The following is a 16,329-nucleotide window of genomic DNA, read 5'->3' on the forward strand; positions in this document are numbered from 1 at the left end:
TGTATACTGTCCTCATATTCTCCCTTATGTACTTTCCCGATATACCCCCTTATATATTCCCCCCATATACTGCTTTATGTACTTAAACCCTAGACTCCCTTACGTACTTACCCCCTTGACTTCCTTATTACTAACCCCCTAGACTCTCTTCCCAAGCCCCATCGTTTTTATTACTCTTCACGTAAATACCTTTCTAATGATATATCATACGTTACTGTTGGTCCGAGTACCAAACCCCATACAACTTGCCCATTGTCCTTTTGAAAAGTTGCCTGACATGGAGTCAAACTCGCACACTCATACTTGAGAACTTTGTTCTTTACCCATTCGGTCACCACGACTTTCTCATATCATACCTAAATGCCCCACTACCACAAACGTTATACAAAAATAACTAAAGGAAATTAGAATTCGCTGTTGCGTAGTTATAGCGGTAGAATAATAACGTATTTAACTGGGCTGTGAATAGGAAAAACATAAATTAATAAACCCAGTGTGTGACTAAAAACAATAATGTTAATATTCTGAAATGGTCACGTTGAAAGTTTTTTTGTTATTGTTTCTAACGTGTGCTGCAGAAGATGTGGATTACAAGGCTATGTGTACGAGAGCGGAATACAGAGATATGGACAACAAGCTCATAGACAATGTAGAAGAATATTGCCGTAATAAATTGTGTGTTATAAAGTGCTGTGGGGATAATATGCTGTTAAGTAACCGCGACGTTTGTATGACAGAACAGGCACTACAGAAGAGAAATCCAAAATTCAGTAAACAGATCAAAGAACAACACGATTATAACAAAATTAAATTATACACTAGACATGGACATGGTGTAAAGGAATCTACAAAATCGGCAAAAAACATAGTGTTCATCACAAAACTAAATTACACCCAATGCTCCTATGATATGAAACCGTACGCCGACTTTTATATACTAGAGGTATTTTCACTTAATCGTATGTTATTTTATTACTGGGCTAATTCTGCTTTTTTATCTGAAAATAATGAAAAAGCAAGTCTTTGCGTCCTGTGATGTAGCCTTTGCGTTGATCGGTCAGTCAGTCAGCACAAAAGATTTTATAACATTATTACAATTCGATCAATTAACATGTATGCAACCAGACATTTTTAAATAAAAACCCAATAAATGATGCTTTGACTAATAGATCACTACAAATTATCTAGTTTAATCTGGAGTGTTGAGCTAGGGCATGCAATTACCGAAAAAATAAAATTACTTAAAAATCGGTGATAAAAATATTTTTTCCGGTAGACCAGTAAAAACGGTTTTTTTTTATGTGGTATTGTAACAATAAGATTGGATAGTCCTAAAGCAAAAGATAAAGAGATGTACAAGGTATAAGGTGGTAAACATGTTTATATTATTGCTTATACAAGGTGTTGATTTGCATTTGTGCCATACGTCAGGAGGAGGACATAAAATACTTAAATAATCGATTGGAATTACAGTAGACGGGAAATAGCTAATATGCACTGCTTTTTTTTTGTCATTGTAATGTCGGAGTATTTCAGAAGTAATCCAATTTTATGAATGAAATTTATGAATAATCGTTGCGTATGCTTTGTGTTTGCGTTTGTGTGAGGGCGCACCACGGTTTTAAGGCCAGTAACACACGCGCCAAGGTTAAATACGGCTAGATGACATTGACGGAATTCCGAAAAAAAAATTAAAAAATTACGTACCATTTTTTTTGTTGATTTGGGTCGAGAATCATTAGCATAATTACGTACTTGAATATGGCACGGATGCAAATCAACAGCTTGTATAAGCATAGGAACACAAATTCTAAAAACATTTTTTTTTGGCGCAATCAAGGCTTAATGACGCTCATTGGTATCAATTTAATCAATTTTCACTATCGCATGTTAACAATCAAATTATAAAACTTTTTGAAATACAAAACGATCATTACATACCTACTGATTAAATGGCTACCAATTTCAGTAGTCTTAATTTTCAACATAATAATTTTCCTCAATAGTTTCAAAGAACAATTAAGTATATAACGGGTTAAAAATATTGCATTTACCGGTTGAAAGATATTGCATGCCCTAGTTTAAATAGACCGTTTATCGTGTTACTTCTTTCAAATATTTAACAATCCTATAGCATTCATGTTAACAAAAAACAGTTTTCATATTTTCATTCATGTTTTACAGGATGGATCGGGTAAAGCTCAAAAAAAAGATGAATCAAAAGCTTGGTACGACCTTGGCAAACTGGAATACTGTGTGGAATACAAGATATATCATAAGAACAGGACACAGTTCTTCATCATGAGAGAACCTTTTCAAGACCCAGACGGGGCTGAAACGAAATCTATGTATGCGTTAGTAGGTCAGTCTAAATATATGTATAATATCGAGATATAATGTCCAAATAAGTATACCTCTAATATATATAACACACAAAACGAGACGAAATTGTTCCTTAAGTTAGGGACACAATTGAACTCGATTCAACATCAGCTTTAACACAGACAGTATTATCAACGGCTCAGTGGTCATCAGGACCAGAACCGATGAAATCCCTACGATCGAAGCAAAAAATCTGGGAAAGATATTAATCAGCAAAATATATTTTTCAGGATTCAAGATATCACTATTTTTCCTCATATTGACGCTATTGGTATATTGCCTGTTGCCCGATCTGCAGAACCTTATAGGACTGATAATGATGGCGTATATTACTACTCTCATCTTCGTCTTCTTACTCAAGTGCATTATTATCCTAACAAACTCATATCAAACACGACTTTTCTGCAAAATCATATGTAAGATTCTTATTTCTAAAGGCTTGTTTCTTTGACTTATAAATGATGGCGAGTTTTAGAACTAATTTGCAATTTTATTTTTGTAGCTGCTATCCTGTACTTTTGCGCTCTATCTAGCTTCTTCTGGCTCAACGTGATGGCATTTGACGTTTATGTGTCACTAAGGTACGCTATGTTGATATTTTTTTTCAAAATCCCTTCACGGTTTTCCTGTAAAAAATACGCTGATGTTGCTTAAATAAGAAATCGTTGGTAATTGATCCTATCTATGCTTTTCTATTTGATCCATACTTCAAGGGACACCCCCCTTATACTTGTAGACATACAAACCGATATCTAAAGGTGTGTTCACAAGAGCCCCAATATTGCACCAGCTGCGTATTCTCGGGCATGCAATGAGTGTACACGTAATGCCTATTCTTTTCAAAGCTTAAAACTCATCTTTTCTATCACTCAGCCGCCCCCGGAGCAGTCGTGGAAGTAGTAAAAGAGTTAAATATCGCAAGTTCGCAATGTACGCAGGGTACGCTTTGGGAGCTCCACTGCTGGTAACAGCCATAGTAACGGTACTGGATAACATTGACGTTTCTGAGCTTGCGATTGACCCGACACCGCCCTTCGCAGACTGTATGGCTATAGGTTTGTATCACCCTCTGATTTTTAGTGTAACGACAAATATATAGGTAACACAGGTACACTCAGTCACAATCTAGCACGGTATGAAAGACTCGTTGTGACGGTCGTCATCAACAACGATTATAATAAACTCGAAGCTGCGTATCTTGAATCTTGATGAAAGCGTCAAGAGTTTTCTTTCTGTCTCACACCAAGTAAGATCGATCGGCGTAAGAATGAATGAAAGTAGAAGTTTATGTACGACGTAGGAGTTTGTTTCCAGAACCATTCTGAAATTGAGAGTTACCCGATTGTCTGCGTACTTTGACCACTCGCTAGATTTTTATCTACAGTGCAAGCGAGAGAATACAAATCAATACTAGGTGCATGCGCGCGCAGTCACTTTGTTTGCAGTTTCTGATTTGTATCGAAACCAAAGGATACTCTCAATGCAAAAATAAGCTTATTTATGTTTTTTAAAAACGAATGCTTTATTCAGAAACTGATATTTTCATCATTTAAGTCTCATAGGGATTAAAATCCCACAAAATTTTGCTGTCCAAGGAGCATGAATTTTACAGCCAAAACTTATTTGAAATTCCTGCTGATATACATTGAAATTCTTGTCCCTTAATTCATAAAAATCTTTAGAATATTAAGTATATAATATAGAATTAAAACAGCCTCGATTATTCGATATCTATTATTTAATGTACCTACTAGGTACCTACTCGTAACTAGCTATGCAACTGTCTTGGTCAACGACTCAACGACTATTTTTTCAGGTGTTGCGGTTACTTATTACTTCGCTGCACCGATTGGAGTATTAATTTCAATTAACATCATCTTATTCCTAATGACTGTCTATAACATTTGGAAGATATCAAGGGAAGTGACTAATAACCCGAATTCGAAGAAGAGTAATCAAAATAACAAGTAAGTCATAAAGTTATGTACCCGGATAAAATATAGCGTATGTCCGCCACGGATAATGTAGCTTCTCAATATCGAAAGATTTTTCAAATTGGTCAAGTATTGTATGTACGGAGCCTATTCATGTCAAACAAACAATCAAATCTGTCCTCTTCACAATATATTGACGAATATTCTTGTTCTGAAGATGAGGGTGTGAGTTCCCTAAGTGGAATTCTAACGAAACATGGTGGTAAACCCAACTTCAGGCACGGTGTGCGCAAGCAAAAAGAAAAAGGGGGTGAAGCTTGCGCATAATGACTAATACTTACCTACCATATTATTCATTTATTATGGAAGCTTTTTTTTAATCTTTTAATAATTACAGTTACTTAGAATATAGATTACCTATATCTCAAATAAAGCTGGTTCATTAATAAAATAGGTAGGTACGTCTGGAAGACAGAAATTGATGTTGAAAACTTAAGGAGACAAGCACTGTAGTTTTATACCTAGTAGGTAGTACTAATTTATTAATTGATTGTTAAAACAAAATGTTCTTTTCTCTTTAGGTTTTATATATGCTTAAAATTATCTCTCATCATGGGAGTGACCTGGATGCTGGAGTTATTTGAAGGGAAAGGCATATTCATTTTCATCTTGCTGAATACTTACAACTTACTTACTGGCGCTTTAATATTCTTTTTATTCGTGTTCAAGAAAAAGATATTTGTTAAGCTTTGTATCAGGTGAGTGATATACCATGTGACCATACTTTTTCTTTTGACTCCCCTTTGAGACAACTTTAATGAAATAATGACACGCAAATGATCTGTGTTACTTACTTAGTATTAATGTGTTGATCGAATGTTTTGCTGATCTATACATATAATAAATCTGTAGAAAAGTAATTTTTGTACATTGAAGAAATTGACAAAAAAAATAGCCAGCATTTTAAAGGATAACTAACAGAACCCATTTCCATCATTTTTGCCATTTTTGTCTGTTTGTCTGTTTATCTGTTTGTTTGTTCGGGATTCACGTAAAATCTACGAATTAAATGCCGACAATGCTTATATACAAAAATTCTACGTAACTTGGGGTATTACTTAGTTTTTGTTTCATCGAAATCGATTCACTCTATCAAAAGATATGATTAATTTTGTGAATTCAAGATGTATAATATTACGACACGCAATCTATTTGTCAAAACTGTACATTTGAATGTTGTACTTATATTAGTTGATCGGCCTATTATTAATCTTTACACAAAAAATCACACCTTTATAAGTAACTTCGGAAGAAAAAAAAAATATGAAAATTTTGTTTAGCCAAGGTTAAAGTAGCTCCATCTGAGGTAAATAAAATACATCATCAATTTGTCAAAGGAGCGAGGTGGAATGACAATATTACCATACATTCTTTATAGAGGATTATTATTTCAACAGATGGAGTTGTGTATTTTCCGTAATTCACCATATTTTAACACTTAGTGTAATTATTCGATAGACATTTCAATAGTGTTTGTCAGTTTGCCGTGCCACATCAAAATCCAACTATAATTATTACCTTGATGAAAAGAAAATTAATAGTTCTCAGCAAAATTTAAAACGGTGCCATCTAAATTATTTTTTGAACATTATGTCAAAAATGATGACTTTAGTGGAACAATTAATTATCATTTAAAGTTACAGATGGAGTTCATATCAGGATTTTTTCATAAAAATAGTTTAGCTTATCTTCCACTAATGTGGTGGCCTTAAAACAAATTACTTTGAGTGAGTAGTATTAAGTGGACCTTAATTATTTTTTCTGATGCAAAATATGTAAACTTAATCCTAGAAGAAATGAGGATCTATCTCTCGCAAGCGCTGCTAAGCGTGAGGAAGGTAATGTAGGATTCTGTAGCTTTAAAAACAAGCCCAGATACTAAGTGCAGATAAGAAATGGGAGCTCTCTCTATTTAAGGCGAGGAATTGGTCAACAATAATTCCATAACCGGCACGCGCATCTAAGGCGCCAAAAGGGGTCGGAGCGTCTGAGCGGGGCGAGGATAACAATACGCGCTCTAGCTTATAACTAAAAGTCGTAAGCGACAAAATGGTTTTGTAATTTTATTATTTAGAAATGATAATTTGATAAAAAATCCTTCTACAATTTTAAAGAGTATGTACATACTCAACTACGAAAAAAGTTAAGAGGCTTAAATCGGTCCCGTATGCCCATAATATGTGAATCTCTTTTTAAAAAGAGGTATGTTTGATATATTTTTCTCTGTTATAAAAGTTACCTAATCATGTTTCTACGTCTAACAAAATAAGGTTTATATCATGAACTTTCAGGTAACCAAGTTGTATTTTGATCCCTTTTGTATTTACTGAGAAAAATTGAAATCCTTGGCGCAAAAAATTCCAATTCGTCCTCTTAATACCATACACACGTAAAATGCTTTATGCGTCTGAAAACGTACAAATTACGTGCCGCATACCAGAGACATGCTTACTTTCAACTTCTGATCGCAAATACACTGTTCACGATTACGAACAGTCTCAGTAAGACCCGAGCCAAGTCTAAAAACCCTAAAAAACACCTTTTATATAAAACTACGTTTGATGTCATTTAATCACAAAGACAGAATTGTTCTCTGTTGCAAATCCTATCCTAATCCAGAATGCATTGCAGGTGTGCATTGCACAAAAACCAATGGTATCCTATTCGAGAAGTCAAAAGAGTTGACCTGCCAACGTCAGCTTCTGCGCTAAGCAAGTGTTCTTAATAGTACCATCAGAATAACAACGTTGAATGAGGTGAATAAATTTTCAGAAATCACAATAACAGTAGGAGCCAAAGCGTATTATCGCTTCATAGAGCTCTGATTGGCCCCAGGTGACAAAGTCAGGTCTGATTTGTTCGTTCATCAGATCTTTGAAAGTGTTTCGATGGATACTTACTGTCGCACATAGGGGTATTTTGCAGTTTTAGCCGGGCGAAACTAGTAAAAAAAAACTTTCACGTAAAAGAAAAAAATTCTACTTGTTAGCCAGCCCGGTAACTACTGAACGAAATCTGAGCTTTTTTGGACTCCTACCCACACGCCAGCTACCCACAAATCTGTCAGAACTTGATCGTTGTCACATGCACTCACGTCAGTTACTGGCTACATTAAAAACGTGCCGTGTTTGATACCTCAGAGTTTTTTTATTGTGAGTTAGATAACCAAAACTACTATGGATTATCACAATACAGGTAAGAACAGTTTTATTTGTTATGATTTACTAATGTTTACGTGTATTTTTAAGATTTAAAATCAATTTTTGAAGTTCAACATTTTTAAACGTTTTTTTGTATGAATTCTACTATTCTCAGGGATTAAAGTTATCCTTCCGAGTGTTTCCGGGTAACGATTTCTGTTGTAACGTATTACAAAATCTGTCAGGTGATAGATATTACACACATTGGGTGCTACTTTTTGCTACTTTCGACAAAACTTAGACTTTTCTGCTGGTGTTAGCTAAAAACCATTAACCATTATTTTCAAGCAAAGTAGGTAGCAAAAAGTAGCACCCAATGTGTGTTATATCTATCACCTGACAGATTTTGTAATACGTTACAACAGAAATCGTTACCCGGAAACACTCGGAAGGATAACTTTAATTTAATCCCTGAGAATAGTAGAATTCATACAAAAAAACGTTAAAAAATTTTGAACTTCAAAAATTGATTTTGAATCTTAAAAATACACGTAAACATTAGTAAATCATAACAAATAAAACTGTTCTTACCTGTATTATGATAATCCATAGTAGTTTTAGTTATCTAACTCACAATAAAAAAACTCTGAGGTATCAAACACGGCACGTTTTTAATGTAGCCAGTAACTGACGTGAGTGCATGTGACAACGATCAAGTTCTGACAGATTTGTGGGTAGCTGGCGTGTGGGTAGGAGTCCAAAAAAGCTCAGATTTCGTTCAGTAGTTACCGGGCTGGCTAACAAGTAGAATTTTTTTCTTTTATGTTAAAGTTTGTTTTTACTAGTTTCGCCCGGCTAAAAATGCAAAATACCCCTATGTGTGTCGTCCTGTTTACGTGTGACACAAAATATGGTATATAAACGTACTCCGCAAGAGCGAAATTTTCCCGGTGTGCGGTAGTGACGCACAGTATACAACACTTATGTTTCTTTTGATTTGCTGGCTCCACCAAGAAATGACAAATTGCGAGCGTACATTCTGAAAATCTTGACAAAACTACAGGTTTCAAGTACGAACACATGAAGTGGACTCTCACAGATACGTACATTTTGCCTATTAGTGAACTAATGCAAACATTTCGGTGGAGTCCCGGCTTAGGCCTCCCCCACATTAGGCGTGCGCGATCCTCGGGCGTGTGAGTAGCGCGGGCGCCGCGCGTGCGTCGCGAGCGCGTTGCGTGAGCGTCGCGTTTTGCTGCCCTGCGGCATTTGCAGCGCGCTCGCGGCGCACACGCGCCGCTCTCCTTGACGTTTAAATGCTAAGGCGTTTAGCGGGCGGCGGGGATAGCAGGCGAAGGGGTAAGAACGCAACTCGAGCGCAGCGTGCTCGCCGCGAGCGCGTCGCTTGCACTCTTCACACATGCCGCAGGGCAGCAAAACGCGACGTTCACGCAGCGCGCTCGCGACGCCCGCGCTACTCACACGCCCGAGGATCGCGCACGCCTAATGTGGGGTCAGCCTTACCATGAGTAAGTGAAACTATCCTACCCTATGCGCCTGCTGATGATGATGACTCATTTTATCATCCATCCAGCTATTCCCCAACTATGTTGGTGTTGGCTTCCAGTCACCGAATCTGTTTGAGTACCAATATTTTGCTTGGAGCGACTACCTATCTACAATCCAGTTAACTACACAAGACGATATCCATATTATGGTAAGACTGACAGACTTTCTGGCTTCTGATTAGTCGCAGCAGCTGCAGAAAATGTACAAATGACAGCTTTGTCAGACTCAAAGCATGTAGACATAGATTATAGCTGTTTCCTGTGAAAATTACTTACGCACCATACGTAATAATTTTCCAAATTGGCTAAACAACGTCACAAACTTTACTTCTTTTGTTTAGATAAATGATCACATCCACAACACAACCTTGATCAATGAATCTATGCGACTGCTAAGTGCTAATCCTAATTATACTGTCACGTGAAAGAATGCACCTACGGGATAAGTAGTATTTTGACGATTCTATATTGCCCACGCAGACGAAGTTGCGGGCAACAGCTAGTAAATTAATAAAATCCTCCCGATTAAATATTAAAAGCATCTTTTTTTGTTCCAGGTTTAACATAGACCATGAGTGGGTCCGAACATACGAGCCTTCCATGCGATCAAAGAGCGGAATTACTAGATCCACAAAATTATCCAAATCCAAGAAAAACTCTCAAATTAAGGAAACTGAAACGGTTTCTATGATGAATGAGGATAACTGTACTGCTAAGGAGGAAACTACTACCGTTTGAAACTATGTTTCGGATACACAGTTTCTGTAACAACACGCAAATGCTTCCAGGAATATGTTCCGGAAACTCTGCCGTCCACACCTCAGTATACAGTAATAACATTATTTGTTTATAAACAATTGTTGTAAGAAGAGTTTATAAACAATTGTTGCTTAGTGAATACGTAGCTTTAGCAAATTTGGGTTTGTCCAAGGTTTTACACAAAACCAGACAAACAAAAGCATGCCAACGTTTCACGTTAAATATAATGATAGTAGTAGTTGTAAGTACTTGTCCTGTTTAAAAATTAAAAATTATTTATTTATCAAAAAGGTTTACAATTCATTTTTGACAGTGACCCTCAAACTAGGCTATGTACTGTAGGTATCTTGAGGATCCGAGTTGCATCAATTAGATATAAAAAATCAGGAAATATACGTGTGTGTGTGTGTGTGTGGCTATTTTCAGTAGTCCCTCTTCTGCGCGCTTGTATACTAGATTCCAATCGATGTCAAGGAACATGATTGCTGTATCGTATGCGTAAGTTATAATTTTAGCGTTGTCAAGATTTAAGACATCATTCAAGCACAGCAAGAACAAGGTTGGACCAAGGGCGCAGCCTTGTGGGATCCCGAAATTTATCGGTAGAAGTGTGATAGAGGGATATCCAACCTTGCCAATCTATCTCCTGTTAGATAAATAGCTTCTAAACCAGTGTAGTAGAGTGACACGTATGTAAATTGCTTCTAGTTTTATAAGAAGGAGATCAATTGAGATCGTGTCAAAGGCATTGGATAGGTCAAGAAAAACCTCCACGGTGTTTTTTCCCTTTTTCTATATTTGATGCAAAAGTGTTTATTTTGACTTTATTTCAATAAAAGTGTTGACCGCAGAATTAGTACCGTTTTGACACAGGACATTGCTCCGCGATAGGTTATTTTGTGTATTTCCTCAATCACGGCTTCCTTGTTTTTACTTTAATTTGCCATCTAGGTTTGTTTCGAATGGGATATTGGTTTATTTGTTGTGTCATGGCAAAAAGGCACTCCTTTAGGTGCTCCAATCAAGGCACCGCGCCACGCCGCGTAGCGGAGGGCAGACTTTTTCCCTTGCACGTGTTGTATTAGACAGCAGTGCGACTATAAAAAGGCTGTAACAGTAACAGTGTTGTACGAGGCGTGGATTCTATAATAAATTGGCATATTTGCATACAAAGGTTAAATCTGTAAAAAAAATATTGAAATTACCACCGAAACTTCAACATATAACCATCTATAATAGTTTTGTTAATTAGTAACCTAATTTCCCGAGAGATGTCGCTGTACGTTGGGATATTTCAAGCTGTTAAGATTTTTTATGCGTTAATGAGTTCGAGATACTGACCCTATGCTAAGCGTGGCCCGACACGGTCTTGGCCGATTTTTATTTGATGGAGGATGTGTTCTGGCTTCTATGTGTGCTCCATAGATGTAATATACTAACTGATATTATGTCTATGGTGTGCTCAGTTAGGTTAGGTTAGATACAACGAATGTACCTGTATGTACTCATCATATCATTCGCACTAAAAATATAAGAAAGTATAAAGGTTAATACAGCGTCGGCAGCCTAATCGGCAACCGGCGAGGTACCTACTCCCTATTATTAAAGTATAATAATTACCTTCACCTAATGTTTAATTCGGTTTATTTATTTATTTATTTATTATTTATTATAATTTATTATAGGTAAATTTTATTGAAGTAAATTATACGAAATATTGTTAAATTGGATTTTTTTATTGCAAGATTCCTTACACTTAAAAAATAATCAAATGGGTATTATATTTTAAAGTACATTTACTGAATTTCAGTAGCTTCTTGTAGGCTCATCCTATACCTAGTACATACGCACGGATATCAAGTTATACGACGACATATCGGCGACAACGCGTGCCTATAATTTTAGAGATTTGTTCCGGATTTCTCAGGTTTTCCATTACCAGATCCTGACGTAACCAAATCAAAGTGACAGTGGGACCAAACTGCAAATTAACTCTCTCGTATAAAGAAATCGTTTTCCAAAACGTTCCAAATCGAGTAACAAAGATGAAACATCGAATTGAGTTTTTTTTGGAGTCACTTAAAAAGAAACAAAAAGGATAATAGTAATATTTTCGACGCACAACACTAACAACAATTTCAACTGTACTTAATTATGTTTGGAAATGATTATAACGATTATAACACATATGGTTTTAATTTCTTAAAAAAAAACTGTGTTCATTAAGGTCAGTAAAAAAAGATACAACATTAAAGCAATAATGGTATATAATTCGCATTAAATAAATCCTTCGCCGTCGAAAAACTTATAATTTAAATTTTAGTAACCAATTTAATCGATTGACGTAATAATCGACTAAGGAACACCAAACGTCAGACACTGAGGTACAACCCTAAACTGATATTTTTAATCTATGGAGGTCATGATTGATTTTCGTCGTGAATTCCACTGAGAAAAAAAGCGCGGGAAACCTGAACTTTGGCGGACGTGTTTTCTTTTGCTCAAGTTGAAAAATAATTTTTATATTGGATTAGATTAAGTTTTTGTATATATTCTATCGTAATATCGTAGTTTAGTTATAGTGTTAGTGTTAATTCTGTTTGGTAAGTTTTTTATTTAGTTTTTTCTCTAATGAAATGGAACCTCCGGATGACCCCGGAGGAACATTGCCGCCCGAAGTTGGGCATTATGTAACAGTTTCGAACAACGACACCGGAGTAGATACTGATGGCTCCGCCGTCAGTACTACTAATACAAAGAGGAAGAGGGTATCCTCACGCAGCCTTTGCAAACAATGCAATAAAAAGAGGCGCAAAAATGGCGCGAAAACTCAGTCCGACTGCAGTTGTGGCGTGGTGGACATGGAAACTGATCCTTTAAATAGCGCGTCTGTTGTTAGTTCTCATGTTAATAAACCAAATGAATCTCCACAAAAACCGGTTTCGGTAGCCAGATTGGTATACAATTCTTCCGATGCGGCACCATTTCTTGTACATATACAGAGAGAGCAAACTGCTCCCAACGATAATAGCTACTTAAACCCAATTTCATTTGGCAGGTTTTTAAGGAGGAATTCTTTTAAAGGTATAGTAAACGGTAGTTTAAAAAAAATTGGTCGCAATCGTCTGGTTGTTTCCTTTACTACATACTTAGACGCCAACTCTTTTATTACCAATAGCTTATTAGAAAAAGAACATTTCAAAGCTTTCATTCCAACTTTCTCGGTGACCCGCATGGGCGTCGTTAGAGGCGTTCCCATGGAGTGGTCCGATGATGATGTCCTCGAAAATATTTCAGTCCCAATTGGTTGTGGAAAAATTTTAAAATTGAGGAGGATTAAACGAAAGACTGTTGTAGATGGCAAATCCGAGTTTAAAAACACTGAAACTGTTATATTAACTTTTGATGGCCAAGTTTTACCAAAGCGGGTCTATATGTGCTACACTTCTTTAGCTGTTGACCTTTACATTTACCCTACTATTCAGTGCTATAATTGTTGTAGATATGGGCACGTTAAAAGTCAGTGTAGATCTACCCCTAGATGCTACAAATGTGGTCAAGGTCACTCTGGGGATGGGTGCACCATCTCTGAGGATAATTTGCATTGCTGTCTCTGCAAAGGTTTCCATGAGGCCACTAGCAGGAAATGTTTAGAATATGAGAGGCAGAAAAACATAAAAGAATCTATGGCCAAATCCTGCATATCATATGCTGAAGCCTCAAAACTTCACCCCACAATTTCCAAAATTTCTTATGCTGATGCTTTGCTTTCCTCTCCCACAGTTTCAAGCAATATAAATGCTTCTGTTCCTCAGGATTACTCTCCAACAAAAAATAAAACATCTTATAAAAAAACTGTATTTATTAAGCCTCGTTCCCCCCCTCAGTTTTCAAAAGGTTATGATCAGCAATTCCATCAAGAACTCGCTAGGGGTCTGCCTCAACCAAAAGATGGTTGTGCTCTCATCCCCAGAGATGATCTATCATCAGCCTCAGTAAATGAGTTAATCATAGCACTAATTAAATCTTTAACCCAGACTCAACACCTCTCACCGACCATCGCTGCCACTGTAATTAATGCAGTTTCTGAAAAGAATATTCATAATGGAACACAAAGCCAAGGCAATACAATGGAATTGTCGAAGCGCAATTAATAAAAAATCTGATATAATACATCTTGTCAATAATTTAAAACCTATAGTTATTGCCCTACAAGAGACATGGCTTAAACCAGGGTCTGTGTTTAAGATCCCTGGGTACGCCTGTCTTAGGGAAGACCGTTCTGATGGGTATGGCGGTGTAGCCTTACTCATCAGACATCATCATTCATTTTCACTTTTCTCACTCCCATCTCATAATAATTCATTCTCCATAATTGCAGCTGTTGTAGATAGTATATGTTTCGTTTCTGTATATATTCCTCGTCCTTCTTCTTCAATCTTTAACGAACTTGTAAATATTTTATCTCTTCTACCCAAACCATTTATAGTTTTAGGGGATTTTAATTGTCAACATGAAGTATGGGGTAGTGCTACAACAAATAGTTATGGTAGTACTTTATTAGATATGTTAGATAATATTAATCTTTGTATTTTAAACACTGGGTCGCCTACTCGACGCACATCTCCAAATGAAGGTGCCAGTGCACCTGATCTGTCACTATGCACTAATAAACTAGCCTCGCATTTGAGTTGGGAAGTTATGCCTTCTACTTATGGTAGTGATCATTTTCCCATAGTTTTAAAATTTCCATCCAGCCAAAAATCTTATTCCAGTCGCCCTCCGCGGTTGAAGTATAAACTAACCGATATAAACTGGCATACGTATAGGGAACACTTGGATAAAATCGTTTCTAGCCTTCCTGAAATTCAAAGTGGGAATGAACAGGCTTGTGCTGATGCTTTATCAGATGCCATGATAAAAACTGCTGATAATCTTTTCCCTCATAAAAATCCACTAAACAAAATCCCAATGCCACCATGGTGGGATAGGGATTGCACAGATGCTATACACAAAAGAAAGCAGTGTGAACTGTTCTACTTTGAAAATTCTACCGAAGAAAATTTTGACATTTTATGTGAAGTAATTTCAGACACCAAAAAGTTATTAAAAAAAAAGAAGTTTGAGGGCTGGAGATCATTTTGTCTTTCCATATCACCAAATGTTAAACCTTCTGTTGTTTGGCGCAACATAAGAAGATTCAGATCAGCTTTTTCTGAACCGGTTATTGCATGTCTTCCACCTCAATTAAGAAATAGTTTTTTAGATAAATTGGCTCCCCCATACGTCTCAGATAATACATCTGCGTATCATATCCCTTTCACATTATCAGATCCTCCCTGCGTACTCGATAATCCATTTACTTTAGAAGAGCTAAAAGGTGTTTTGTACCAAATCAAAGACTCTGCACCGGGTGCAGATGGTATACCCTACTCTTTTCTGGCTAATATGAGCGATTTATCTCTTTTATATTACCTTAAATTAATTAATCAAATTGTGATTTCTGGTAAGGTTCCCATTTCTTGGAAATCGCAAGATATCCTTCCAATTTTGAAACCCAACAAAAGTCCTTCTGACTGCTCATCTTATCGACCAATAGCTTTGTCATCTGTAATGTTAAAGGTCTCGGAACATTTAGCCAAAAATAGATTAGAATGGTTTATAGAAAGTAAGAAAATATTAAGCGAAAGTCAATTTGGTTTTAGGCGTGGTAAAAGTACCCTAGACAGTCTAAGTATCTTTATCACTGACATTAGATTAGCATTTTCTTCCAATCACTCCATAGTTTCAGCTTTTCTGGATATCACTTCGGCTTACGATAACGTTGTAATTTCTATGTTAAAATATAAACTTCTGCAGTTAAATGTGCCTATAATGCTTGTAAATTTCATTATAAATATATTATCTGAGAGGTATATAAAACTTACTCACGAGGATTCTTGTGAATCTAGAGTCGTGTGGAGAGGTCTCCCTCAAGGTTCAGTTCTTAGTCCTTTACTTTATGACATTTATACTTACGATCTTGAATCTTCTCTAAATAATGAAGTGAAAGTGCTCCAATATGCTGATGATCTTCTGTTGTATTGCCCAAATAACTCTGTTACAACGGCCTGTGATTCATTGTCATCGGGTCTCACTCTTTTAAAGAAATGGATGGATAACAATGGTCTTGAGCTGTCTACCGCAAAAAGTACTGTTGTACTTTTTTCTAGGATGCGTCTTCCTCCTCCTGTGTATGTATATTATGATAATGTTCCTATTCCTGTTAAATCATCAGTTAAGTTTTTAGGTCTGATATTAGATAGCAAACTTTCTGGAGTTCCACACTGCGAATATATAGCAGCGAGGTGTGAACAAAGAATAAATATATTAAGATGTTTGTCTGGAGTGTGGTGGGGGGCCCATCCATTCTCACTAAAATTAATTTATAATGCAATAGTTAGAAGTGTATTAGACTATGGTACATTCTTACTAGAACCTGGTAAT

At 36.4% G+C, this 16,329-nt stretch overlaps 1 protein-coding gene across 1 annotated transcript; it reads left to right on the top strand.

Annotated features, from left to right (window-relative positions):
* Positions 1 to 282: 282 nt before the first annotated feature.
* Positions 283 to 10,904, top strand: LOC124637622 (G-protein coupled receptor Mth2-like). The gene is made up of 8 exons (XM_047174220.1): positions 283 to 943; positions 2,185 to 2,362; positions 2,613 to 2,798; positions 2,885 to 2,963; positions 3,256 to 3,437; positions 4,199 to 4,349; positions 4,898 to 5,074; positions 9,642 to 10,904. Exons 1-8 carry the CDS (start codon positions 530 to 532, stop codon positions 9,820 to 9,822), a joined length of 1,548 nt encoding a protein of 515 aa, XP_047030176.1. The 5' UTR covers positions 283 to 529; the 3' UTR covers positions 9,823 to 10,904.
* Positions 10,905 to 16,329: the final 5,425 nt, after the last annotated feature.

This window comes from Helicoverpa zea, chromosome 16 (genome assembly GCF_022581195.2).
Source record: "Helicoverpa zea isolate HzStark_Cry1AcR chromosome 16, ilHelZeax1.1, whole genome shotgun sequence".
Lineage (NCBI taxonomy): Eukaryota > Metazoa > Arthropoda > Insecta > Lepidoptera > Noctuidae > Helicoverpa > Helicoverpa zea.

Excerpts from the sequence above, each read along its gene's own strand:
- LOC124637622 (XM_047174220.1), top strand. The coding sequence starts at position 530 with ATGGTCACGTTGAAAGTTTTTTTGTTATTGTTTCTAACGTGTGCTGCA. Across the intron at positions 2,799-2,884 it reads ACTTTTCTGCAAAATCATAT|CTGCTATCCTGTACTTTTGC; the intron begins GTAAGATTCTTA and ends TTATTTTTGTAG. Across the intron at positions 2,964-3,255 it reads GACGTTTATGTGTCACTAAG|CCGCCCCCGGAGCAGTCGTG; the intron begins GTACGCTATGTT and ends TCTATCACTCAG.